The sequence below is a fragment of the Chlorella variabilis genome (assembly GCF_000147415.1).
Source record: "Chlorella variabilis unplaced genomic scaffold CHLNCscaffold_4, whole genome shotgun sequence".
Taxonomy (NCBI): domain Eukaryota; kingdom Viridiplantae; phylum Chlorophyta; class Trebouxiophyceae; order Chlorellales; family Chlorellaceae; genus Chlorella; species Chlorella variabilis.
Window position 1 is genome coordinate 512359 of NW_005435084.1, and position 24285 is coordinate 536643.

Below are 24285 nucleotides of genomic sequence, written 5' to 3' on the forward strand. Positions count from 1 at the left end.
GCAGGCAGGACGATGCAGGTGCAGCGCTGGGGATGCTAGCGGTGGGGCCTTTCATGCTGCGCCCTTGGCACAAGGCGGTGCGTGAGAGTGCGGCAGGCCTGCCCAGTGTGGCAGCAGCAGGCTGGGTCGGCTGCGGCGGCCTCACCGGGCGGGGGCACTTGAAGGCCTGCTTAGATGGGCTCAGGCCGTAGCACTCATGCGAGGAGTGAAAGTAGGTGACCAAGAAGCTGGGGCGGCCGGGCGTGGCGCGCCCCGCGGCCGCAACCGCCGCGGTGTCGGAGGCCGTGGTGTTGCTGATGATCTGTGGGCAGGGAGGCAACGGCGGGCAAGCGTGAGGCGCCCGCCGCTGGCGCTGGCTCATGACATGTGCAAGCAGCGGCTGGCAGCGGAGGCAGCAAGATAGCGGCCATGCACGCCGGACAGCTCTGCTGTGCAGCGCTCCTCGCCTTGAACGTGACGTTGGTATCCACAGCCGCCTGAACGGCTTTGCCGAGGCATACCAGCTGCTTGGACCCTGCACAGCATGACAAAGGCTGGCACATTCAACCCAGGCCCATCCTCCCGTCTTTGCATGGATGCACTGGCCGCAGCCTCCGCCCACCTGTCTTGTGGTTGGCAGCGCCAATCACTGCAGCAACCTGGGCGACACCGCCTTCTCCCTCGGCGGCGGCAGCGGCCTCCCGTAGGCACTGCAAGTAGCAGGTGAGGAGGCAGGCCCAGTCAGGTGAGCACTCAGGCGCCTGCTGGCTGAGAACGCTGCTGGGCAATCAATTCAGGATATGCAGCGGATGTCGCAGGGTGGGAGGGGCTCACAGCAGGCGGCGTCCAAGTTCGGTTGGCCAACACTAGGCACAGCAACAGGATGCTGGCCACGGCAGCAAAGGCTAACCGCCGCAGGCTGACAAAGTTCTGCTGAAACGAATGCGAATCCATCAGGACCAGATTCTGCAGCAAATGAGCCAGGGTCATGAAACAGGTGGACTTGATGATGCAGGCGGGGAAGCATGGCGGCGGCGGCGGCGGCGGCGGCGGCATCGCCAACCTGCCCACCTGTCCTGGCTGCCTGAGGGGATAGCTCGTCCTGCTGATATGTGCGGAAGATCAATGAAGGCGGCCCCAAGCCAGTTGTAGGAGGCTCGACAGACTGGGGCAGAAGGCAGCCCGCAAGCGCGTGAGCGAGAAGTTGTAACCAAAGCTCAATCACGGTTTGCCCTGTCTCCAGGCTCTTGAACAGCGGCTGGCGGGAGCTGGGAAATTGGAGCTTTTTGCGTGCGGCGTCTGCTGCGCTGCCTGGCAGCCGCTGCGCCGCACACAACCAGCTGCGATCGGCATGCGATCGGCGGTGGATGAGGTGGGCAGAGAAGGAAGCTGGGTCAGCTGTTGCCGGCTGCATGACCCGCTCCTCTGCCCTCCTCCTGCTGACTGGCCGCTCAGCTCAGCCCGCTTCCGATCCCTCCGAAACTGATTGTGGTTGCGGTGATCGGCGAGGCAGGCGCTGAAGTGCCTGCCCATCGGCTGCACTGTGTGGGCACAGCTGCAGGGCTCCAGCCCATGGCCCTCCCAAACTCTGCTTCATGATTCCACCGACAGAGTCACGCATGGTGAGGGAAGGGGACAACAGGGATTCAGCTGCTGGACAATTTGAGCCTGTCCCAACCTGCTGGCACTTGTGCCGCTGGCGCTCTCCTCATCAGCCTGCATCGGCAGCACTCCTTCTTCCCTCACCGATAGCAGCAATTTCCCTCGTGCTGATGCCACGGGAGGGGAGCCCTACTGAGATCTTCAGATCTTCAGATTCTGCAGCTTGGTACCGCTGGTGTCCTGTTCCTCCTCCTCACATGCGGTCTGGCCGTGGCTTTACAATGGGCGCAGCCCGGCAGCAGCCTCAGCAATGGCATTTTGCAAGAGGGAGTTGTGCAATCAAATTCTCAGGAGGAGTGGAATGCTGGGAAAGGGCCAGCATTGGTTGGGAAACAATATGTATTGCTGGCATGGCACCGGCACGGAAGTGTGCCGGCGGCGGAACAGCAGTGAATTTGGAGACTCGCTTGTAGCACACACAGTGACAGTACTTGTCACTACCGTAAGGACACACGTACGCTCAGCGCCCAGAAAATGAACCGAAAAATGGGCTATAGAGCTTGGCAGCTACGCGTCGGTCTCACTGCCGCTCAGGTTGCCGCTGGTGCCGACGGGCGCGGCGGCGGCAGGGCGGGCGGTGCTGCTGCTGGCGCAGCTGCCGCCGATGGATGTGCCCACCTCCTGGTCGCCCAGGATCGCCCGCAGCACGTTGCCGGGCTTGGTCAGGTTGAAGACCACGACTGCGGGGAGGCGACGAGGCACGGGATGCGTGGGCACGATGCGGGACACAAGGGCCTGCGACTGAGGCTCCTCCCTGCCTCGGTCCGGCCGAGAGCCGCCGCCTCCACCCAGCCCCACCCCCGCGCTTGCCCCTCACGGCGCCATGCACCTGGGATGTCGTTTTCCTTGCACAGAGTGATGGCGGTCTCGTCCATCACATGAAGCTCCCGCTCCAGCACGTCGCGGAACGACAGGCGGCGGTGCAGCACGGCGGCCGGGTTGGTCGCCGGGTCGCTGTCGTACACGCCATCCACCTTGGTGGCCTTGAAGAAAGCGTCGGCGTTGATCTCGGCGGCGCGCAGCGCGGCGGCGGTATCTGTGGTGAAGAAGGGGTTGCCGGTGCCCGCGCCAAAGATGACCACGCGGCCGTGCTCCAGGTGGCGGATGGCGCGCCGCCGGATGTATGGCTCCGCGATCTGCGGTACGGGCGGCGACGCGGGCGTGAGGGAGCGACAGCGGCGCCGGCCTCTCGCGGCCGCCCTGCCCAAAGTCCAGCGGCGGTGCTGGCAGACGCCAAGCCGGCAGGCCCGTCTGCGCCTGCCCAACCCTGGGCAGGGCTGGGCCTCCTGCCTGCTGCACACCATCTCTTGCCTCCCGCGCCTGGCAGCCAGGCCGCCGCCCACCCACCCACCTCCTGCATCTCAATCGCCGTCTGCACCCGCGTCTGCACGCCCAGCGCCTCCAGGGCCGACTGCAGGCAGATGGCGTTCATGACTGTGGCAAGCATGCCCACGTAGTCGGCCGTCGCGCGGTCCAGCCCTGCCCAGCGGTCGACGCCGCGGAAGAAGCTGCGGGGCGCAGAAGCAGGGGACGGGGAGGCGGGGGGAGTGGAGGTGGAGTGGAGGTGGAATGAAAGAAGGGGCCGAGGTGGCCAAGGAGGAAGGGGCTGGGGAAGGGAGAGCTTCTGTTGCAGCTCACGGTTGGGCCCAGAGTGCTGCCCTTGCTGCTGCTGAACAGCAGGCCGCTCCCTCACACACCAGCCCTTGCCCCTGCTCACTTGCCGCCGCCGACCACGATGGCAATCTGCACGCCCTCGCTGGCCGCCGCGGCCACCTCGCTGGCGATGGTCTGCAGCACGGCGGGGTCGATGCCAAAGCCCTGGGCCCCCTCCAGCGCCTCGCCGCTGACCTTGAGCATCACGCGGCTGCAGGGACGGGGAGTGGAGCGCGCGGTGTGGAGACAGAGATAGCAGGAGCGGAAGAGGGAGGGCGAGGAGGCGGCGGAGACAAGTGTGGAGGTTGCAGCATATGACGAATGAGTAGCAGTAGGAGCAGCCAGGGCAGAGCGGCGTCTCGACATGTGGCGGCATCGCCTTGCATGGCGCCCCACAGGCTCACCTGTACTTGAGCTTGGCTTCGTAGCTGCGGTCCATGGAGCGCTGCGCCTCCGCGACGCACACTACATGCGGCTGCTGCCTGCCCAGCCGCCGCCCGCCCCGGCTGCCTGTCAACACTGCTCGTGTCGTTGCTGCGTTGATAGCAACTCTGTGCACAACACGTGCGGTTGCCACAGGGGCGGGGCAAGCGGAGAGCTGTGCCGCGGCCATTCTGAGGTTTGGCTCAGAGCGCCGGCTGATGCTGCTTCCGGGCAATGTGCACCAGCTGGACTGCCCTCCCGCATATGCCGCTGGTCTTTTGGAGCGGGTGGGCGGCGAGGGTGTCCTGCCTGTCCTGCCTGAGCCGGGCTGAGGACGAGAATTGGCGCCGTTGGTTTAGCCTGGGCCCACTCTGCACTGTGGCCTCCACCCCGCAAAGGGCTGTGCGCAGCCAGTGCGCTTCCCCGACTCTCTTCTCTCGATCACCGCCAGGGCGCTCGCTTCCCGTAACTGGCAGCTTGCCCGGACACTGCATCGTCGTGCCAGGGGCCTGCAGCGGGCAGCAGGCGCCCAGCCGCGATGGCTGACAAGGGGGTGCCCCTCACGGGCTCTGCAGCCTACGACGAGGAGCTGTATGGCGGTTCGGCAGGCGTCACGGGCTATGCCGCGGTGGCGCAGGACATTGAGGAGGAGGAGGATGTGGATGAGCGGGAGCGGGCTGTGGCCAGGTCCGGGGGGACTCCCAGCGCGCTGCATGTGCAGCCCCTGCAGCCCTGCAGCGTGGCATGTGGGCGCTGGGCCCGCCGGCCTGCGTAGGCCCCGCCCCGCCCGCGGCGATGCGCTTGCTTGCTTGCTGCCTGCCAGTCCGCTTGCCTCACCCCGCGTGCCCATTGCTGCCTGCCCCACCTGCTTGCAGCAAGCTGGCCTCCTACACAGCGCCAAAGTCCCTCATGAACGACCTTCCCGTGACGGACGACGGCGACCAGGTGCGCTGTTGCACGAGGCCAGGGGGAGTTGTTCTTGCTGTGGCGGTGTGTGGGAGCTGCGGAAGGGTGTGTGTTGGGGCGAGCCAGCGCGGCGAGCGCGTTGCCGGGCAGGAGCAGGAGGGGAGCGCAGGGAAGCGGCAGGCCGCCGCAGCACAGGCAGCGCAGGCTGCACCGGTCCACATGAGCCTGCCCGCGCCCGTGCGTCGCCGCCTGCAGGACGGCAGCGGCTTCATGCAGTCGCGGCGCATCGTGGACCGCGAGTCGGAGTACTCCAAGCGCCGCCTGGACCGCATCATCTCGCCCGACCGCAACGACGCTTTCCAGATGGGCGACAAGACGCCCGACGCGCGCGTGCGCACCTACGCCGACGTCATGCGCGAGGCGCAGCTGGCACGGGAGCGGGACAACACGCTGCGCAACATCGTGGAGAAGCGCAAGGCGGAGGCGGAGGCGTCCGAGGCGCAGCTGGCGGCCCTGGACGCGGTGCCGACCAAGGCGTCGGGGATGGCGCCGGCGGCGCCCGCGGCGCCCGCGGCGGCGCCCGCGCCCACCGCCACGGCGGCCGCGGTGGCCGCCGCCGCGGCCACCGCGCCGGGCGGCAAGCGCAGCAGATGGGACAGCTCGGTGCCAATCGAGGCGTGAGTGGCGGCGCGGCCTGCTGCTTTCTGACTAGCCCGCTGCGCCCGCACCTCTCTCCTGCTCTGCTGCCGCCGCTGCTGCGTGCCGCAGCTGCGTTTTCCCGGGCCGCTGGTGCAGAGGTGCCTGTTTCACTCAACCTCTCTCCTCCCTCCTCCCTCCTCCCCTGCTGTGTCTGCTGCAGCAAGAAGCCCAAGGTTGCGGCGGCGCCCGAGGCGGCCCCCGCGCCAGCCCCCGCAGCGGCAGCCCCCGTGTCGGACTGGGACGCCGTGGAGGCGACCCCAGCCGTCAATCGCTGGGACGCCACCCCCGGCCAGGCGCCTTCCGAGACGCCCGGCCGCATCTGGGCTGGCGGCGCGGAGGCCACGCCCGCGGGCCGCTGGGACGCGGCCGACGGCGCGGCGCAGCCCAAGCGCAACCGCTGGGACGCGACGCCCACGCCCGGCCACGGCGGCGGCGAGGCGGGCCCCGGCGAGACGCCCTCCGCGGCCGGCAAGCGCAGCCGGTGGGACGCCACGCCCGCCATGGCGGCGCTGGGGGCCACCCCCGCCTACGGCGCCGGCGCGCTGGGCGCCACGCCCGCCTGGGGGGCCGGCATGGCGACGCCCGCGGGCGGCATGGGCATGGAGACGCCGACCCCGGGCATGCTGGCGGCACAGCAGGCGGCGCTGGGCGCGGTGCCCATGACACCAGAGGCCTACCAGCAGCTCAAGATTGAGCGGGAGATGGATGAGCGCAACAGGTGGGGCTGAATCAAAAACGCGGCGGCTGGGGGCCTTGGGAGGCTGGTGGCGCAGCGGCAGGTCCTGGGCGGCACGTGGCGGCGCCCTGGCATGCCGCCTCCCGCCTGCCCGCCTGCTATCCCTCTCCAGCTTCCTCCTCGTCCCTCTCCAGCCATGCACAGCCATGCGTACAAACTGACCAAAACAAACTGCCCACACTCTCGGCGCCACCCTGCAGGCCCCTGAGTGACGAGGAGCTGGATGCGATGCTGCCCGGCGCTGCCGAGGGCTACAAGATCCTGTCGGAGCCGGCCGGCTACGAGCCCATCCGCACGCCCGCCCGCAAGCTGATGGCCACGCCCACGCCCTTTGGCGGCACGCCGCTGTACCAGATACCCGAGGAGGACAGGGCGCAGAAGTTTGATGTGCCGCAGCAGCTGGAGGGCCTGCCCGAGATGAAGCCGGAGGACCAGCAGTACTTTGGGAAGCTGCTCAAGGTACCGCCATGCGGGTACTGCACGTGACCCTGGGGCTGCCCTGGCGGCCCGCAGCGCCGGGTTGCCCTTCGCACGCGCGCCGCCGGCTTCTCTCCATGGCTGCATCCCGCTGCCCTCACCTGCGCCTGCCCCTCGTTGCCCTGCCCCGCAGGATGTCGACGAGGAGGAGCTGACTGTGGAGGAGGCCAAGGAGCGCAAGATCATGAAGCTACTGCTCAAGGTCAAGAACGGCACGCCGCCGCAGCGCAAGTCGGCGCTGAGGCAGCTCACAGGTGGGGCTTGGGCGTACGAGTGTTGTGTGTGTGTCTGTGGGTGGGTGGGTGGGTGTGCTGGTGGGGATGTGTGGTCGCAGCCAGCCAGCACAGCACGGCCCTGGCAGCACGCACCGTACAGCGGCTGGCTGGTGGCCGCGCTGCTGCCGGCGCACCACCCTCCCCTGCTCACCTGCCCTGCCGGCCCTTCCTGCACCTCCCCTGCGCCCCGCAGACAAGGCGCGCGACTTTGGCGCGGGCCCGCTCTTCAACCAGATCCTGCCGCTGCTGATGAGCCCCACGCTGGAGGACCAGGAGCGCCACCTGCTGGTCAAGGTGGGCTGCTGAGGGGGATGGGCGGCTGCGCGCCTGCGTCTGTGTGCCTGTGTGTGTGTGGAGGGACACGTGGGTGTGTGTCCATGTGATGTAGGCAGGGTGGTGCGGGGTGAGGGGAGCCAAGCGCCGGGCTGCACCCTCCAGCTTCTTCCTGCTGCTCTGCCCCCTCCCCACCCCTCACCCCGCCGCGCTTCCTGTTCCTCCTTTCCTCCTCGCCCGCCTGGCGCCAGGTCATCGACCGCGTGCTGTTCAAGCTGGACGAGTTGGTACGGCCGTACTGCCACAAGATACTGGTGGTCATCGAGCCGCTGCTGATCGACGAGGACTACTATGCTCGCGTGGAGGGCAGGCACGTGGTGTACTGCGCTGTACCTGTACTGCATCGTACTGCACTGCACTGGCCGGCACTCTGGTTGTGGCCCCATGCAGTGCCTCGGGGCGGGGAGGGCAGAGGGCGTTGCGGGAGGCAGCGGACGGTGGTGGCTGAACCCTGCGCCCTGCCCCTTCGCTCCCCTGCTGCTGCTGCGTGCACCCCACCCGCCCTCCCTCGGCGCGCCGAACCCTTGCCCCTCGCTGCCCCACCTGCCCCGCCCCGCAGGGAGATTATCGCCAACCTGGCCAAGGCTGCAGGCCTGGCCACCATGATTGCGGCCATGCGCCCCGACATTGACAACGTCGACGAGTATGTGCGCAACACCACCGCACGCGCCTTCTCGGGTGGGTGGCCAGCCGCAGGGCTGGGCTTGTGGGGCGGGCGCAGGGGCGGGGTGGTGGTGGGGCCGGGGTGGCAGCTGGCGGGCATGCGGGGCATGCAGGCACTGCCTGGCCGGGCTCTGCTCTACGCGCCCGCGCTGCGCACGGCTGGTGGTTGAAGGAGGCTGCCCCTCCATGGTGGCACATGGCCTGGCCTCTGCTGCTGGGCCGGGCTGGGCCGTGCTGACGCCACCCCGCCTTCTGTCGTCGCCATATACGTGCAGTGGTGGCGTCTGCCCTGGGCATCCCCGCGCTGCTGCCCTTCCTCAAGGCGGTGTGCCAGTCCAAGAAGAGCTGGCAGGCGCGGCACACGGGCATCAAGATTGTGCAGCAGATTGCCATCCTCATGGGCTGCGCCGTGCTGCCGCACCTCAAGTCCCTGGTGGACATCGTCAAGCACGGTGCGCCCCTTCCTGCTTTGCACAGTCGTGTGTGGAACAGAAGGCCCTTGCGATACGGCAACAGTGCCTCGGCTGCGCGTGTGCAGCGCATGGTGGCTGGAGGGGACGCTGCCCTTCTCAAGCTGTGCCCCGAGCAGCCTCGCTGACAGCCGTGCCGACCCGCCTGCCTGCCCTCCCTGCCCCGTCCTGCCTTCCCTGCCTGCAGGCCTGCAGGACGAGAACCAGAAGGTGAAGACCATCACCGCGCTCACCATTGCGGCGCTGGCAGAGGCGTCGGGTGAGCCGCCAGCAGCAGCGGTGCTGTGGCGTTGGGCTGGGAGCTTCCCCCTCCCCTCGCTGTCCCGTGTGCTCTGCACCCTGACTGCTTCCTTGCCCTGCCTCCGCTGCCTGCCTGCCCGCAGCTCCCTACGGCATCGAGAGCTTTGATGATGTGCTGGAGCCGCTGTGGAAGGGCATCCGCCTGCTGCGCGGCAAGGTGCGCTGCCCGTGGGGCAACAAACCCCTTGCACGCCGGCTCGCCTGCACGCGCACAGCTGGATGCAGCTGCGGGCTCGGCTCCCAGTGCCATCACGTGTTGCTGCTGCCGCGCCCTCTGCTCCCCTCCCACTCCAAGTCACCCGTGCTGCTGCCCAGCCCACTCCTAACCCACCCCCGCTCCCCCGCCCGCCCACCCTGCCCCGCTGCCCTGCTGCTGGCCAGCCCAATGCCTAACCCACCCTCCCTCGCTGCCCCACCCTCCACCCGTGCCCGCGCAGGTGCTGGCCGCCTTCCTCAAGTCCATCGGCTTCATCATCCCCCTCATGGACGCCATGTACGCCAACTACTACACGCGCGAGGTCATGATCATCCTCATCAGGTGCGGCCGGCCTGGGGTGCGGCGGGCGGCATGCATAGGGTGGATGCAAAAGGTTTAGGTATGGTCGTCCTCGTCAGGGGGGCTGGCGGCGCTTCGGTTGTTGTGTGTGGTGGCGGTGCGGTGGGCTGCAGGGGACTCAGCCAGGAAGAAGCGGCAGGAAGCTGGCTGGTCTCGCCCTGCCCGCAATCCCAACCTGCCCCTGCTTCCGTGTGCCCACCGCTGCGTCCTCTAACCTCTGGGTCCCCTCGCCCGGCCTTTGCCTGCAGGGAGTTCCAGACGCCGGACGAGGAGATGAAGAAGATCGTGCTCAAGGTGGTGAAGCAGTGCGTGGGCACCGACGGCGTGGAGCCAGACTACATCCGCCAGGAGGTGCGCCCTGGGCAGCAGCTGGGGGCAGCACAGTGTGGTGCGGTAGGGCAGCGTGGTGCGGTGGAGCAGCGTGGGAATGGAAGCAAGGCGCCGCCTGCTTGCCGTCTCCCGGAGTGGGTTGCCGCGCAACGCTCGCTGGCCACGTGCTCATGCCTCCCTCCCCTGCCCCTCCTCCGCCTGCCCTCCACGCCACCCCCACCGCGTCCTCCCCGCAGATCCTGCCCGAGTTCTTCAAGCACTTCTGGGTGCGGCGCATGGCGCTGGACCGCCGCAACTACCGCGCGCTGGTGGAGACGACGGTGGAGGTGGCGGGCAAGGTGGGGTGCTCCGAGATTGTGGGGCGCGTGGTGGAGGACCTCAAGGACGAGAGCGAGCCGTACAGGTGGGCCTGCTGTGCGTGCTGTGCATGCTGTGCATGCTGTGGGTGGGAGGCGGTGGTGGATGGGAGGTCTTGGCCGGCAGCCGGGCTGCCCCTGGCCGGCAGTGCCGCCTCGAACGCATCCCTCGCGCGCCTGCCGCCACCCTGCTTCTTTCCACCCAGCCGCGCTATGCCCCTCCTTCTTTCCTCCCACCCCCACCCCCACCCCCTTCCACCCCTTTCCTCCCCGCCCGCAGGAAGATGGTGATGGAGACGTGCGACAAGGTGGTGCGCGGCCTGGGGGCGGCGGACATCGACGCGCGCCTGGAGGAGCTGCTGATCGACGGCATCCTGTATGCCTACCAGGAGCAGGTGGGCTTCCGTACGTGTGTGTGTGTGTGTGTGTGTGTGTGTGTGTGTGTTTTCAGAGGGCCTGGTGGGACCAGGGCAGCGGGCTGAGGGTAGATGGATGGTTGGGAGGGGGGTGCTAGTTGGTTTGCAGGACGGGATGTTTAACGCCGGTGTGCTTCACCGGAAATCCCGAGCGCCATCTGCCTTCTAGTCCTCCCCGCAACCCGTGCCCTGCCCTGCCTCTCGCCCGCAGCTTGCCGACGAGTCGCCCGTGGTGCTCAACGGCTTTGGCACCATCATCAACGCCCTGGGCCAGCGCGCCAAGCCCTACCTGCCCCAGATCTGCGGTACCATCAAGTGGCGGCTGAACAACAAGAGCGCCAAGATCCGGCAGCAGGTGCGGCGCCGGCCCTGCTGCAGTGACGCCCCAGGGAGACGGGGGCAGGGGCAGGGACAGTGCAGTGCCGCTGGGGCAGGCAGCCGGTTGGGCTTGCGTGGGGCGAGCAGGTGCCCTGGGCATGCAGAAACTGGGCAGCAGCGCAAGGAAGAGGACAGGCTGCTGTGCTGCGTCGTGCCGACCCTGCCTCCTCGTCTCCCTGCCCCCCCCACGCCTCGCCAACCCCGCAGGCTGCCGACCTCATCAGCCGCATCGCTCCTGTGATGAAGAAATGTGATGAGGAGAAGCTGCTGGCGCACCTGGGGGTGGTACTGTACGAGAACCTGGGAGAGGAGTATCCCGGTGCGTGCGGGCTCGGCGTGCTGTCATGTGTGGTGGCACGGCGTGCAGTGCGCACGTGTGTGTGTGTGTGTGTGTCAGTGTGTGGCTGGGAACAGCGGCGGCGCCGTTGGGGCCCGTCGGCAGCGGCAGCGCGGCTGTCTGGGGCCGCTCAGTGCTGAGCAGCTCGCCACGCGGCCCCCCTGTCCTCCCCGCCTGTCCTGCCCCCTTTTCTCCTGCTCACCTCCCGCTCCCCGCCTCCTCCTGCCCTCCCGTCCTCCTGCAGAGGTGCTGGGTTCCATCCTGGGCGCCCTCAAGTCCATTGTGGCGGTGATTGGCATGACCCGCATGACCCCCCCCATCAAGGACCTGCTGCCCCGCCTCACCCCCATCCTCAAGAACAGGTGAGGCCGGGTGGAAGCGGCGTGTGCGTGTGTGCACAGCTTGCAGCCTGCCTGCAGCTCGGCGCTCATGCTGGCGTGGCATGCGTGCTGGGGCTGCTGGCCCCGCGCCTGCCGCCTGCCCTGCGTTGCTCGCTCGCCCTGCACCTCACTTGGCTCGTCCTGCGCTGCCCGTACCGTACCGCAGGCACGAGAAGGTGCAGGAGAACTGCATCGACTTGGTGGGGCGCATCGCCGACCGCGGCGCCGAGTTTGTACCCGCCCGCGAGTGGATGCGCATCTGCTTCGAGCTGCTGGACATGCTCAAGGTGGGCCGGGAGGGAAGACGTGGTGGCACAGGGCGGGAAACGCTTGTGATTTACGCTGTGCAGGAGCCGGGGGATGTTTGCCAGCGCACGGCGCCATGGATGCACCTGCCTGACTGCCCATTTTCCGCCTCCCCCGGCCGGCCAATCGCAGGCGCACAAGAAGGCCATCCGGCGCGCCACGGTCAACACCTTTGGCTACATCGCCAAGGCCATCGGCCCCCAGGACGTGCTGGTCACACTGCTGAATAACCTCAAGGTGGGTGGCTGCGTGTGTGTGTGTGCGTGTGTGTACACGTCTGGCTGTGTGTGGATGTGGCTGCGTGGAGGTGCTGGTGGTTAGAAACAGAAGTTGGAAACAGAAGATAAAAGTACCAGAAGGGGGCCAAGCCAGCGCGGTGCATGCGTTGACCCTTCCTGCCACCTTCCTGCCACCCCTGCCCCGTGCCTGCAGGTGCAAGAGCGCCAGAACCGCGTGTGCACCACGGTGGCCATCGCCATTGTGGCGGAGACGTGCGCGCCCTTCACCGTGCTGCCTGCGCTGATGAACGAATACAAGGTGCGGCAGGGGCGCACTGGGTATGCCAGCGCAGGGGGTGGGCTGGTGGCTGAGTGTGTGGGGTTGGAGCTGGGGCGTGAAGCAGTGCGGCGTGGCACTCTCCGGCTGGGTTTGGGCGGGCCAGAGGGCGGTGTGCACTGCGGTGCGTGGCCACAACTGTTTCTGACCCGGCTGCGCCCTGCGACACCCATTGCGCCGCCCATCTCTGAACACGACCCCGGCTGCGCCCTTCCGTGCCTGGCGCAGGTGCCCGAGCTCAACGTGCAGAACGGCGTGCTCAAGGCGCTTTCTTTCCTGTTTGAGTACATTGGGGAGATGGGCAAGGACTACATCTATGCGGGTGGGTGGCGCCTGGCATCAGCAGCTGCAGCGGGGGCCAGCTGTGGCTGGCAGCTGCTTGCTGGCAGCCCCCGGGCAGTCCCCCGCTCTGCGCCGCTCTCGCAGCCCCCACCTGGCTGCTCCAAACGACCCACCATGCGCCCGCCCTCCCCTTCCCAACGCTTCCCCTCCCTTCTTTGCTCGTTTCCCTGCTGCAGTGTCCCCGCTGCTGGAGGATGCGCTGATGGATCGCGACCTGGTGCACCGCCAGACCGCCTGCTCCGTGGTGCAGCACATGAGCCTGGGGGTGGCGGGGCTTGGGTGCGAGGACGCGCTCACCCACCTGCTCAACTACGTCTTCCCAAACATCTTTGAGATCAGCCCCCACATCATCCAGGTGCGCGTGTGGCGCGGCTGCGGGGCCAGCGCGGCTGCATTGCTGCCTGCTGCTGCAGAACTGCAGAAAAGTAAGTAAGTATGGGTGGGAGGCCGGGGAGGCCGGCATGCCTACGCTCACCCTTGCCTGCGTGCTCCGCTCCCCTGCCCGCCCGCAGTCGACGACGGGCGCCATAGAGGGCTGCCGCGTGGCGCTGGGCCCCGCCGTGATCCTCAACTACCTGCTGCAGGTGGGCGGGCGCGTGGCAGGGCGGCATCAGCTGGGTGGCTGGGCAGCTGGCCTGGCGCCTGCAATGCCTGGCGCTGCCTGCTGCGCCGCCTCCACTGGGCTCTCAGCGTTTGTTGGCCCGCTTGCCAGAGGCCCGCTTGCCGAGCTGTTCTGGAGACGCCACTCGACCTTGCTCCCTCCTGCTGCAGGGCCTGTACCACCCGGCCTGCAAGGTGCGGGAGGTGTACTGGCGGCTGTACAACAACGTGTACATCGGGGCGCAGGATGCGCTGGTGGCCTGCTACCCGCGCATGGAGGACGAGGGCATCAACTCGTACCGCCGCCACGAGATGGACGTGTTTGTGTGACGGCGGGGCTGTGTGTTGCAGCGGGGCAGCCGCTCAGCTTTTCCCAGTTGTTGTGCCAGGGGGAGCGATTAAAAGTGTGTAACTTCCCGTCCATTGAGATCGTGACATTCATCCAGCACTGTCAGGCCTGGCCGTCCCAACCCGTTCGTGGCGCCCTGCACCGCTGGCGGCGGCAGCATGACGTTTCAGCCTCCTGCACTCGTTGTCACCCACGTGTGTCATTCTTCTTCTTCTTCACAGGGAGCCATAGTCACCGTGCGATGGAGCCATTGTCACCGGGCTGGCCCAGTTGGGGTTCCCCGCCGTATTCCCCGACCTTTTCGGCGTATTCCCCGACGTCCCCGTCGTATTGCCCGACCTCCCCGTCGTATTCCCCGGCCTCCCCGCGGTTTTCCCCGTGCTCCCCGGCATACTCCCCATGCAGGGTGGGAATGAGCAGGAAGGGTGAGTTTGTGAAAGATTCGCGCTGCCTGCGACCTGAATTCACGCTGAAATCATGAGAGCCGTGAGCTTGCTCCTGTTCAACGCCAAGATAAGCCAGCAGCCCGTGGCGCCCTTGCCGCCACCCCGCTGCCGCCCATCGTCATTTTCATCTGGCATGCAGGCGTGTTTTACCCATCCACAATGTACGAACTGGCAGCAACTGGGAATGTTGAGGAGTTGACAGGCTTCATCCAGCAGCATCCCGAATGGGTGGATGTTCCCGGGCCGCAACGCTGGGCTCATTGCCCGGCGGTCCACGACGGTTACATCCACCAGCTGCTGGTGTCAGAGAACAGCATTACTGCAGCTGACGGCACTGGCTGGACAGCTTTAATGCTCGCGGCATGCAACGGCCATGAGACGTGTGTGCGCACACTGCTGGAGGCAGGCGCTAGGGCTGACGCACCTGATAGCCGCGGCTGCAGTGCACTGATGCTCGCTGCAGCCAAGGGTCGCGAGGCATGTGTGCGAGCACTACTGAAGGCAGGGGCCAGCATTGATGCAGCTGACTGCAGTGGCTGGACAGCACTAACGATCGCAGCAATTGAAGGCCACGAGGCGTGTGTGCGTGCACTGCTGAAGGCGGGGGCCAGCGTCGATGCAGCTGATGGCTTGGGCCAGACGGCACTGTGGTGTGCTGCACGCAATGGCCATGAGGCGTGCCTGCGGGTGCTGGTGACGGCAGGGGCCAGGTTGAACGCAGCTGATCCACTTGGCAGCACAGCACTGATGCTCGCTGCAATGAACGGCCACAAGAAGTGTGTTGGCATACTGCTGGAGGCAGGGGCCAGTTTGGACGCAGCTAGGCCTGATGGCAGCACGGCGTTGATGAGTGCTGCTGCGCAAGGCCAGGACCAGTGCTTACGGACACTGCTGGCAGCAGGGGCAAGCATTGACGCAGCCGACAGTTCCGGCTGGACAGCGCTGATGTACGCTGCATCCTATCCCGCCTATGGCTGCGAGGAGTGCTTGCCCGCACTGCTGGTGGCAGGGGCCAGCATCAACGCAGCTGATAACGATGGCCACACAGCACTGATGCACGCTGCATCAAGCGGCTATGAGGAGAGTGTGCATGCACTGCTGGCAGCAGGGGCAAGCATTGACGCAGCTGCCACTTTTAGGTGGACAGCGCTGATGTGCGCTGCATCCTACGGCTACGAGGAGTGCTTGCGCATGCTGCTAGAGGCAGGGGCCAGCATCGACGCAGCTGATAACGATGGCCACACTGCGCTGATGCACGCTGCATCAAACGGCCATGAGAAGTGCGTGCATGAACTACTGGGGGAAGAAGCCAGCGTCGATGTCGCTGCTGCCAGTGGACAGACAGCACTCCACTGTGCCGCCAAGAGCGGCAGCATCGCCATCATCGACTGGCTGGTGGCGGCTGGGACGGATTTGGCAGCTCGTGACAGTCGCGGTTTCACAGCATGTTATTTGGCAGTGAAACACAATAATGTGCAAGCAGCCTGCCGCCTGGTTGAGCTGGAGCAGCAATTGTTTGCCGCCGCACAGCCAGGCGAGTTGACAATGGTTTTTTTATTGATGCTTGGAACCCCTGCGGTGCTGCCGCCTGCTGTGTGTGTGCATGTTGATGCTTGGAACCCAACCCTCCCCTGATGCCCGCACAGGCGCCATGATAGATAAGCCTGCTGTGACCTCAGCCCAGCCAACACGCATTCTGCATGAGCCAGAGCAGGCAGCGGAAGCCGGAGCTGGATTACTGGCGGAAGAGCCTGAACCGTCAGCAGCTCAAAAGGCGGCAGCTGGTGGTGTTTCCATGCCAGAACCTGCAGAGAGAGCAGCAGCGGGACAGGCAGGGCAGATGGCAGCAGCTGCCCCACAGGATGCTTCTGCACCCGCACGCGACGAGGGTGCTGCTCGTCTCTTCGGCCCGGAGGTGTGCGGCAAGCAAGTCAGGTGTGCTGGCTGGCCCGCCTTCTCGTGCAGCCAGTGTGTGTGCTGTTTCTGGTGGCGCATGTGCTGAAAGCCTGCGCCAGCCAAGACGAATTGCCGAGGCTCCCTGCAGGGTGTGGTTATCGAATCAGCAGGACTGGGTGCCTGGCACCATCAAGCAGTGCATGATGCCGGACAGGTGGGCTGGCGCCAGCTCATTGCGCCCGCTGTTTATTTTAAGGTGAAAGTGATGTGTCTGCCTCTCGACTGCCTGCAGGGTGCACTGCGTGGAGTTTGAGGGCGTCGGCCTGCACTGGAGGATGCAGCTGATGCGCCTGCAGCACGTGAGTGCCTTGCTAGCCGAGCAGCTGCCTTGCATCAGACCGCCCTGACTGCAGTGCAGCTCTTCATCTGCTGGCAGCGTGCTGGAAGCTCGCCCCCATGCGCACTTGCCTGCGTGCCTCTTGTCGTGATGATCCGCCTGCTGCTCTAATGGCTGCCTTGCCCGCCAATCTACAGGAGCGGTTTCAGCTCCTGGGGGAAGATGGGCTGGTGCAGGCTGAGTATCGTGATGGGCTGCTGGTGCAGCAGGAGGGGCGGCAGGCAGCCGGCCTGCAGCCAGCGCAACAGGTGACGCAGCGCTCTGGCAGCAGAGGCAGCGGCGAGTGCAACCATCGGGCTATTAAGGTTGCTGCCCTTGGCCAGAAGCTGAGCGGACAGGCGCAGGCAGCAAGCACTGCCAGTGCTGCTGCTGCTGCCAGCGGGCTGTGGCGGCTTCGCCAGCAGCCGGCAGCAGTTGCGGCCCCCACTGCATCCACTGCTAGGGGCCAGAACCGGCGTGCCAGCAAACGACTGCGCCAGCCCACTGCAAAATTGCAGCAACAGCCTGCTGCCAAGAAATACCGGTGAGCACGCTGGCTTGCTGCTGCGCCCATGCCTCTGCAGCTGCCCATGCCTGCCCACCCAACTGACTGAGACCCTCCTGTTCTGGTGACTGCAGATGGTGAGATCCTCCTGGGTGTGCGCATTGAGAAAGAAAGCAAACTCCCTGTGAAGTGATGCCCGAGTGTGTGCAGCGGTTGAGCTGGCGGGAGCGTGACACCGGCTGCGCCCCACATAGCTTGCCCAATGTGTGTGCCCTGTTCCCCTCTTGTACATCTATATGTGAAGGTTTGTACAAGTCCTGCACATAATTGATTGCGCGCAGCTGCGCCAACTTTCCTACGCCGCTGCGCAGCTGCGCCCTGCACCGCTGGCGCGCAGCCTGAGCAATATTGTCACATGGTATGCATGGTGGGTTGCCAGCGAATCCAGTCCATTCATGCGACCACCCAGCAGGGTTCAATCACCAGCTTGAGTTGGAACTCAGCGGCTGCACCAAGTGCCATCGGCAGCCCAGCCCCTGCTTGGCAGCCGTAGACGCCCAGTTTCGCGATCAAGACTGGTACAGTGAGGACACGCGCAGCCACACTGGTGAGGGCACGCTGCTGGCCACGGGCTTGAACCCTAGCTGCACTCGGAACGCTGTGCCAGGGTTGACGTGAGCTCCCGGCACGTGCCGCAGCTCATGGGAGCTCGCTGCCGCTCGCGGGACGAGTATGCCTCCCGCCACCCGCCGCTCACTGGTGGTCACATACACTGCACTTGCTGCGCTGCCGCTGTTGCTGTGGCGCAGGCATTCAAACACCCAGAATGCCCGTGGTTAATCAGCTCTACGGATCGGCTGGGTGTGGAGAGGTGGAGAAATTGAAGGAACTCATCCGGCAGCATCCCGAGTGGGTGAATGTCGCCGTGTTCCGAGGCAGGACGCCGCTGCACAAGGCAGCTATGTGCAGCCGCAAGAGCCAAATTGATGCGCTGGTGGAGGCGGGAGCCGTCCTTGACAATGCTGATCACAGCGGTTGCACAGCGCTGATGCACGCTGCATTTAGGGGCAGCGAGGCAGTTGTGCGCGCACTGCTGGAGGCAGGGGCCAGCGTCAACACAGCTGACCATGATGCAGGACAGCGCTTCACTCTGCTGCCAAGGGCGGTAGCGTCACCATCATTGACGTTCTGGAGGTTGCTGGGGCAGATTTGGCGGCGCATAACAATGATGGACGCACACCCCGCGATGTGGCACTGAAGTACAGATTGGAGGAGGCAGCACAACGCCTTCTTGATCTGGAGCAGCAGCTCCCTGCCGCCGTGCAGCCAGGTGAGGTTTTGGCACTGACCTGCCCACTGGGAACTCAGTGAGCCGTGCTCATGCGTTACACCAACCTGCTCTTGCTGCCTCTGCAGGTGCGGCAGCATGCGACGCGGCAGTCCCGCCGGCTGTGCCTGCAGCCGCGCTGCCACCACCTATGGCACTGGCTCATGCCGCAATAGCTGAATCTGAGGCTGCAGCAGCGGCCCCGCCAGCTGTGCCCGCAGCCGCAGTGCCGACCAATGTTGCCCCGGCGGCGGTGCAGACTGATGCTGCTATTGATTTTGGGCCGGAGCTTGCGGGCCGCCACATCAGGTGTGCTGAGACGCACTGCTGCTGCTTGGGCCGGCTGCCGTTGGGCATTGGTGAGTCGACTCTGCCTCTGCTCGCTGTGGCGCTTTGGTTGTCCACCTGCAGGGTGTGGTGGGGAGAGCGGCACGACTGGGTTGCAGGCACCGTCAAGCAGTGCATCATGCCAGACAGGTGTGCCTTGCATGCTTGTGGGTTGGCGAGATCTGAAGCAACATTTGCTCATCTGGGTGCAGCACCCCGCACAGCTCCTTCAATGGAGCCAGCTTGCTCATTCCTTCTCATTCCCTCGCCGCTCAACGACACGATATGGCTGCAGGGTGCAGATTGTGAGGTTCCAGGGCGTGGGGCCTGAGTGGACCATGCAGCGTGTGCTCTTGCAGCATGTGAGTGCCTGCCTGCGCCCCCGCCGCTTTAGCTAGATTGTCTGCCGGCCTGCTCCAGCTGGACTGCGTCCCTGCCTGCCTGCTGCAATCCTGCACTGTACCTTCCTGCAAACTGGCCGTCTCCGCCTGCCCTGCCTGTGCTGCAGGTGAGGTTCCAACTGCTGAGGGAGGATGGGCAGGTACAGGCTGAGTATCATGATGGGGTACTGGTGCAGCGACAGGACCAGCAGGAGGGAGCAGGCCTGCAGCAAGAGCAACAGATGGGACAGCGCTCCGGCAGTAGGGGCAGCGGCGAGCGCAACCAGCCTGGGGCTGTGTCTGGTTCTGGCAGACAGGGACAGCCGTTAAGCGGTGCCGATGCTGCCGCTGCTGCCAGCGGGCTGAGGCGGCTTCACCAGGAACCGGCGACTGCCGCGGCAGCAGCAGCAGCCCACACCGCATCCACTGCCAAGCGCGGGGCAATGGCGGTGCCACCACCACAGCAGCAACAGGGCGCTGGCAAGCGGCAGCAGCACCAGGAGCAGCCTGCTGACAAGCGGCAGCGGCAGGGGACTAGCAAACAGGCTGCTGAGCGGGAGTATGCGGCTCTGCAGTGGAAGGCATTCGATGCAGGTGAGCAGCCAGCTGGCCCAGCTGCTGAGCCTGCTTCAGCCCCAATTGATGGCGGGTGCAGCCTTCAATGGGTAGCCGTAGTCTGGCTATTGCCAGTTGAGGCCATGGCTTCTTGTCTGGAGCCTGTGCCGCCCGCAGCTGAGCTCAACGAGCTGGCGGGCCGCTACCTCGCCCAAAGCGAGAAGAGGACAGATCGTAACCTGCGCAGCGGCCGTGCCGTGCCGTGCGAGCGGGTCACAAACTTGCCACCACCAGTGCAGAGCTGGGGCCCGCGCATGGGGATGAGCGCAGGTGGGCCGTGGAGCAGGGATGCAAATTCGACATGGCAGTGGCCGCTGGTGGAGCAAGGCTGGTCCATGCAACATCAACGCATCGCCCAGCTCTCTGCCTGCCTTGCCTTCCCGCCTGCAGAGGCGCTGAACGAGCTGCAAATCCTGCTGAGCAGGCACCACGCAAGGGATGCAGCGGCCTCCCGCCATCTCCTGTCCCTCCTGCGCGTGCTGGAGTGCTGGCTGGCGCACCCCGACAGGCCGCAGGTGCATCGCAATGAGCAGCGAAGCTGGCCTGCAGTTGTGTTGCTATGAGGAATTGAGGCAGGAAAGACATGTTTCTGGCTGGCATCACACTCGGCTGTGTCGCACTTCGTTCGCACTCCCCCTCTGCCTGCAGCCCGAGGTGCTGGTGCGGCTGGGGCGGCCGCTGGGCTGGCGGCCCCCACTGCTGCCTTTAGTGTCGGGTGTGGAGATTGTGTCGCAGGGCGCCGCTGGATCCGACAAGCCGGAGCCCTCCTTCCTTGCAGGGTCTGCAGGTGGGGATGCCGCTGCTGGGACTGGCAAAGGCTTTGTGCCGCAAGGTGCTTCCAGGCAGCGAGCCGTTGCCGCTGGCTGTGTGCAGCCCATGCCTGCCCGCCTCCCCAAATGAGCCCACCCTGTGTGGCTGCTTGCAGATGGCGACATTCTGGGCGTGCGCATTGAGAAAGAAGGCGATCAGAGGTGGAACGTGAAGCAGGAGGTGCAGCGCAGCGGCTGAGTTTGGTGCGTGCACACTGCATCATGCTGTGCGGCTGTGGCGGGCAGCCGCTGGACGACTCTAGACTTGACTACCGGCTGTGCCACATACCGAGCAGCCCGCAGCAATCCTTTGTGTGATGTGTCAACCTGTAAATTCTGCCTGTTGTGCTGGGGCCTGCATCACTCGCCAGGCAAGCGACCGTCTATTGTTTGGGCGGTCCTGCCCGCTGCATCGCTGGCGGCGGCAAAATGGCACGCATGCTGGATTCCAGCGGATCCAATCCCATTCATGTTCGGCAGCCAGCACGGTTCAATCGCCAGCTTGAGTTGGAACTCAGCGGCTGCACCAAGTGCCATCGGCAGTCCAGCCCCTGCTTGGCAGCCGTAGACGCCCAGTTTCGCGATCAAGAGTGGTGCTGTGAGGACGTGAGCAGCCGCACGGGTGAGGGCACGCGCCGTGGGCTTGAATCCTGATTGAACCCTAGCTGCACTCGGAACGCCTTGCGAGGATTGGCGTGAGCTCCCGGCACCTGACGCAGCTCATGCGAGCTCGCTGCTGCTCGAGGGCTGCCGCCTCCCGCCGCCCGCCTCTCACCGCCGCCGCCACCTGCTGCGCACCGCGCTGCCGTGGCGGCGCTGCAGGCACCGTCATCGCAGCGCAATGCCCACGAAGCTGCTGTACGAAGCAGCTGGCAGCGCATCGGCGGCGGAGTTCAAGAAGCTCATCCAGCAGCATCGCATCTTGGTGAATGCTGCCGTGGAGGATGGCGAGCTCTCGGGTCGCACGCCGCTTCACAACGCCGCCAAGTCCGCCAAGAGCGGCAACATAAAGGTGCTGCTGGCGGCAGGCGCCCGCGTCGATGCAGCTGACAGCAGCGGCTGGACAGCGCTGATGGACGCTGCAATGGCGGGCAGCGAGGGCTGCGTGCGGGCCCTGCTGGAGGCAGGGGCCAGCACTGCCGTAGCCGATGAGTGTCACCAAACAGCGCTGATGGCCGCGGCATTCAAACGCAGCAAGGGTGCCGTGCGCGCACTGCTGGAGGCAGGGGCCAGCGTTAACGCAGCGGCCACGAATCATGGCTGGACAGCGCTCCACTATGCTGCTAGTACTGGCTTCATCGCCGTCATTGACGTTCTGGTGGCTGCTGGGGCAGATTTAACTGCGTATGACCATGATGGACGCACACCCCGTGATGTGGCACTGGAGCGCAACAAGACGCATGCATCCAGGGTTCTCCTTGAGCTGGAGCAGCAGCAGGCCGCACAGCCAGGCGAGTTGATCGTGACTTTTATGAACCCACAGTTTTGTGCTGCAGTGAAGTGTGTACATAGCGGTGCTTGGGAGCCAACCCTCCCTTGGTGTCTGTGCAGGCGCCACATCGGGTCGGGCTGCTGCCAACTCGGCCCGGCCTGCAAGCGCGCTGCGTGAGCCAGAGCATCCAGCGGCAGGCGCAGCTGGGGGAGAGGCGGCAGAGCCTCGGCCAGCAACAGCTGGAGTTGGTTCCGCCCCATCTTCCACAGAGGGTGCGGCAGTGGACCAGGCAGCAGGGGAGGCAGCCGCAGCGGCGCCACAGGAAGAGCCCTCTGCAGCGCGCGGCGAGGCTGCTGCCCACGTCTTTGGGCCCGACCTGTGTGGCAAACCAGTCAGGTGTGCTGGGTTTACCTGCTGCTGCAAGCAGTATGTGTGTACATGTGCTGAAACCTGTGCATGCCAAGACGCCTGTGCCCTGCCCCCTTGCAGGGTGTGGTGGCCGAATCGGCAGGAGTGGGTGGACGGCACCATCATCCAGTGCACGATGCCCGACAGGTGGGCTGGGCTTGCTGGGCATGCCAGGCAGGTGCCAGCTTCTCACGCCCGCTGTTGTATTGAGTGAAATGCTGCCCATCGCCTGCCTATCAAAAGCCTGCAGGGTGCACTGCGTGGAGTTTGAGGGCGTCGGCCTGCACTGGAGGATGCAGCTGTTGCGCCTGCAGCACGTGAGCGCCTGCTGGCCAGAGCATTCTTGGCCTGGGCAGTCTGCCTGCCTCAGAGTGTTGTGCAGCTCCCTGGTCAGCAATCCTGCCAGCAGCTAGCAGCTCCAGTGATGTACATCTGCCTGCCTGCCTGATTGTTCCGATGATCGGCCCGCTGCCCAACCTACCTGCTTGCAGGAGCGGTTCCAGCTGCTGGGGGAGGATGGGCAGGTGCAGGCTGAGTATCGTGCCGGCCTGCTGGTGCAGCAGGAGGGGAAGCAAGAGCAGGCGGCGGGCGACCAGCAGCAGCAGGTGGTGCAGCGTACGGGCAGCAGGGGCAGCGGCGAGCGGAACCCGCCTGGGGCCGGGGAGGCGGCTGCTTCTGGCCAACGCGGGCACCCAGCAAGCTCTGTTGCTGCTGCTGCTGCTGCTGCTGCCGAGTTGAGGCGGCTTCGCCAGCAGCCGGCCACGGCAGTGGCAGCAGGTCCTGCTGCATCCACTGCCAGGGGCATGCCGCCGCCACCACCGCAGGAACAGCAGCGCGGCGGCAAGCGGCAGCAGCAGCAGGAGCAGCCTGCTGCCAAGCGGCAGCGGCAAGTGACCGCTGCGCAGGCTGCTGAGCGGGAGTATGCGGCTCTGCAGCGGAAGGCCTTCGATGCAGGTGAGCAGGCAGCTGCCCAGGGCTGCTGCCATCAGCTGGCAGCCTTCGACAGATGGGCGCGAATCTGAAATCCATTCTGCAGTTGAAAGCCTTTCATCTCACCTGGTGTGTGTGTGTCACACCTGCCGCCCCGCCTGCAGCTGAGCTGGGCAAGCTGGTGTGCCGCTACCTGGCTCCAGGCGAGAAGCAGACCGAAGCGCCCCTCGCTCTGCGCAGCGGCGGCGCGCTTCCGCGCGAGCGGGTCACTCGAGTGCCGCCGGCGGTGCAGAGCTGGGGCAGCGGCATGGGGATGAGCGCAGGTAGGCAGGCAGCAGATCAGCCAGGCAGGGAATCCCACATCGCTGCACATGCATGTTTGCATGCTCCAGCAGCAGAAAGGCTACTGCTAAGCCAGGCAGGTCTCTGCATCCTCAACTTCTTCTGCCTGGTTTGGTCCCACCTGCCTGCAGAGGCGCTGGATGAGCTGTGGAGCCTGCTGGGCAGGCATCAGGCAGGCGATGCAGAGGCCTCCCACCGCCTGCTCTTTCTCCTGCGCGTGCTGGAGTGCTGGCTGACACATCGAGGCAGGCCACAGGTGTGGCGTAGAGAGCAGTGTTGTGGGGCATGCGGGCGCCAAGGAATGGCTGTTGCTGGGAGTCCTGTGATGAAACGTGATGAACCACTGGCCTTCTTACTTCCCCTCTGCCTGCAGCCCGAGGTGCTGGTGCGGCTGCGGCGGCCGCTGGGCTGGCAGCCCCCGCCGCTGCCTTCCGTGTCGGGTGTGGAGATTGTGTCGCAGGGCGCCGCTGGATCCGACAAGCCGGAGCCCTCCTTCTCTGCGGGGGCTGCAGGTGGGGATGCCGCTGGGGCAGCAAAAGGCTTTGTGCCGCAAGGTGCTCCAAGGCCAGCGTGCGGTTCCCGCTGGCTGTGGGCAGCCCGTGCCTGCACGCCTCCCCAAATGAGCCCACCCTGTGTGGCTGCCTGCAGACGGCGAGATCCTGGGCGTGCGAGTAGCGAAAGAAGATGATCAGAGGTGGAACGTGAAGCAGGAGGTGCAGCACAGCGGCTGAGCCTGGTGCGTGCGCACGGCATCATGCCGAGCGGCTGCGGCGGGCAGCCGCTGGACGACTCTAGACTTGACTACCGGCTGTGCCACATACCGAGCAGCCTGCAGCAATTCTTTCCGTGATGTGTCAATCTGTAAATTCTGCCTGTTGTGCTGTGGGGCTGCACCGTGTGCCAGGCCAGCGACCGGCACGCCGCCAGGACACGCGGCGCCGGGGGCAAAAATACCCCCCGAGCAAAATACCGCGCGGGCGAATGCCGCTGCGTTCAGCAGTTCTTGCGTGC

The 24285-nt window shown here is 65.9% G+C and overlaps 5 protein-coding genes across 5 annotated transcripts; 4 read left to right on the plus strand and 1 right to left on the minus strand.

Annotated features, from left to right (window-relative positions):
• Window positions 1-2148: 2148 nt before the first annotated feature.
• On the minus strand, window positions 2149-3733 carry CHLNCDRAFT_141978 (hypothetical protein; the record flags this gene model as incomplete). The annotated part of the gene is made up of 5 exons (XM_005850206.1): window positions 2149-2321; window positions 2471-2777; window positions 2993-3149; window positions 3359-3505; window positions 3699-3733. 5 exons carry the CDS (start codon window positions 3731-3733, stop codon window positions 2149-2151), a joined length of 819 nt encoding a protein of 272 aa, XP_005850268.1.
• A 522-nt stretch (window positions 3734-4255) lies between these two features.
• Window positions 4256-13560, plus strand: CHLNCDRAFT_57029 (hypothetical protein; the record flags this gene model as incomplete). The annotated part of the gene is made up of 26 exons (XM_005849953.1): window positions 4256-4404; window positions 4593-4662; window positions 4879-5300; window positions 5483-6040; window positions 6259-6517; window positions 6669-6789; window positions 7004-7104; window positions 7335-7516; window positions 7703-7821; window positions 8082-8258; window positions 8464-8535; window positions 8660-8733; window positions 9014-9114; window positions 9381-9483; window positions 9699-9865; window positions 10099-10213; window positions 10446-10589; window positions 10820-10931; window positions 11194-11311; window positions 11496-11616; window positions 11768-11872; window positions 12068-12172; window positions 12419-12512; window positions 12709-12887; window positions 13045-13116; window positions 13304-13560. 26 exons carry the CDS (start codon window positions 4256-4258, stop codon window positions 13460-13462), a joined length of 3999 nt encoding a protein of 1332 aa, XP_005850015.1. The 3' UTR covers window positions 13463-13560.
• A 1288-nt stretch (window positions 13561-14848) lies between these two features.
• Window positions 14849-15343, plus strand: CHLNCDRAFT_12772 (hypothetical protein; the record flags this gene model as incomplete). The annotated part of the gene is made up of 1 exon (XM_005849954.1): window positions 14849-15343. A coding segment is annotated over one exon (495 nt), but the record flags the coding sequence as incomplete, so codon positions are not given.
• Window positions 15344-15767: 424 nt separating this feature from the next.
• On the plus strand, window positions 15768-20361 carry CHLNCDRAFT_141980 (hypothetical protein; the record flags this gene model as incomplete). Its single annotated transcript, XM_005849955.1, has 12 exons — window positions 15768-15862; window positions 16116-16182; window positions 16358-16468; window positions 17866-18034; window positions 18166-18340; window positions 18443-18508; window positions 18654-18720; window positions 18867-19332; window positions 19471-19623; window positions 19744-19868; window positions 20002-20140; window positions 20279-20361. 12 exons carry the CDS (start codon window positions 15768-15770, stop codon window positions 20359-20361), a joined length of 1716 nt encoding a protein of 571 aa, XP_005850017.1.
• A 642-nt stretch (window positions 20362-21003) lies between these two features.
• CHLNCDRAFT_141981 (hypothetical protein) lies at window positions 21004-24005 on the plus strand (the record flags this gene model as incomplete). Its single annotated transcript, XM_005849956.1, has 10 exons — window positions 21004-21361; window positions 21864-21972; window positions 22084-22149; window positions 22253-22319; window positions 22494-22607; window positions 22827-22956; window positions 23097-23255; window positions 23406-23530; window positions 23648-23786; window positions 23923-24005. 10 exons carry the CDS (start codon window positions 21004-21006, stop codon window positions 24003-24005), a joined length of 1350 nt encoding a protein of 449 aa, XP_005850018.1.
• Window positions 24006-24285: the final 280 nt, after the last annotated feature.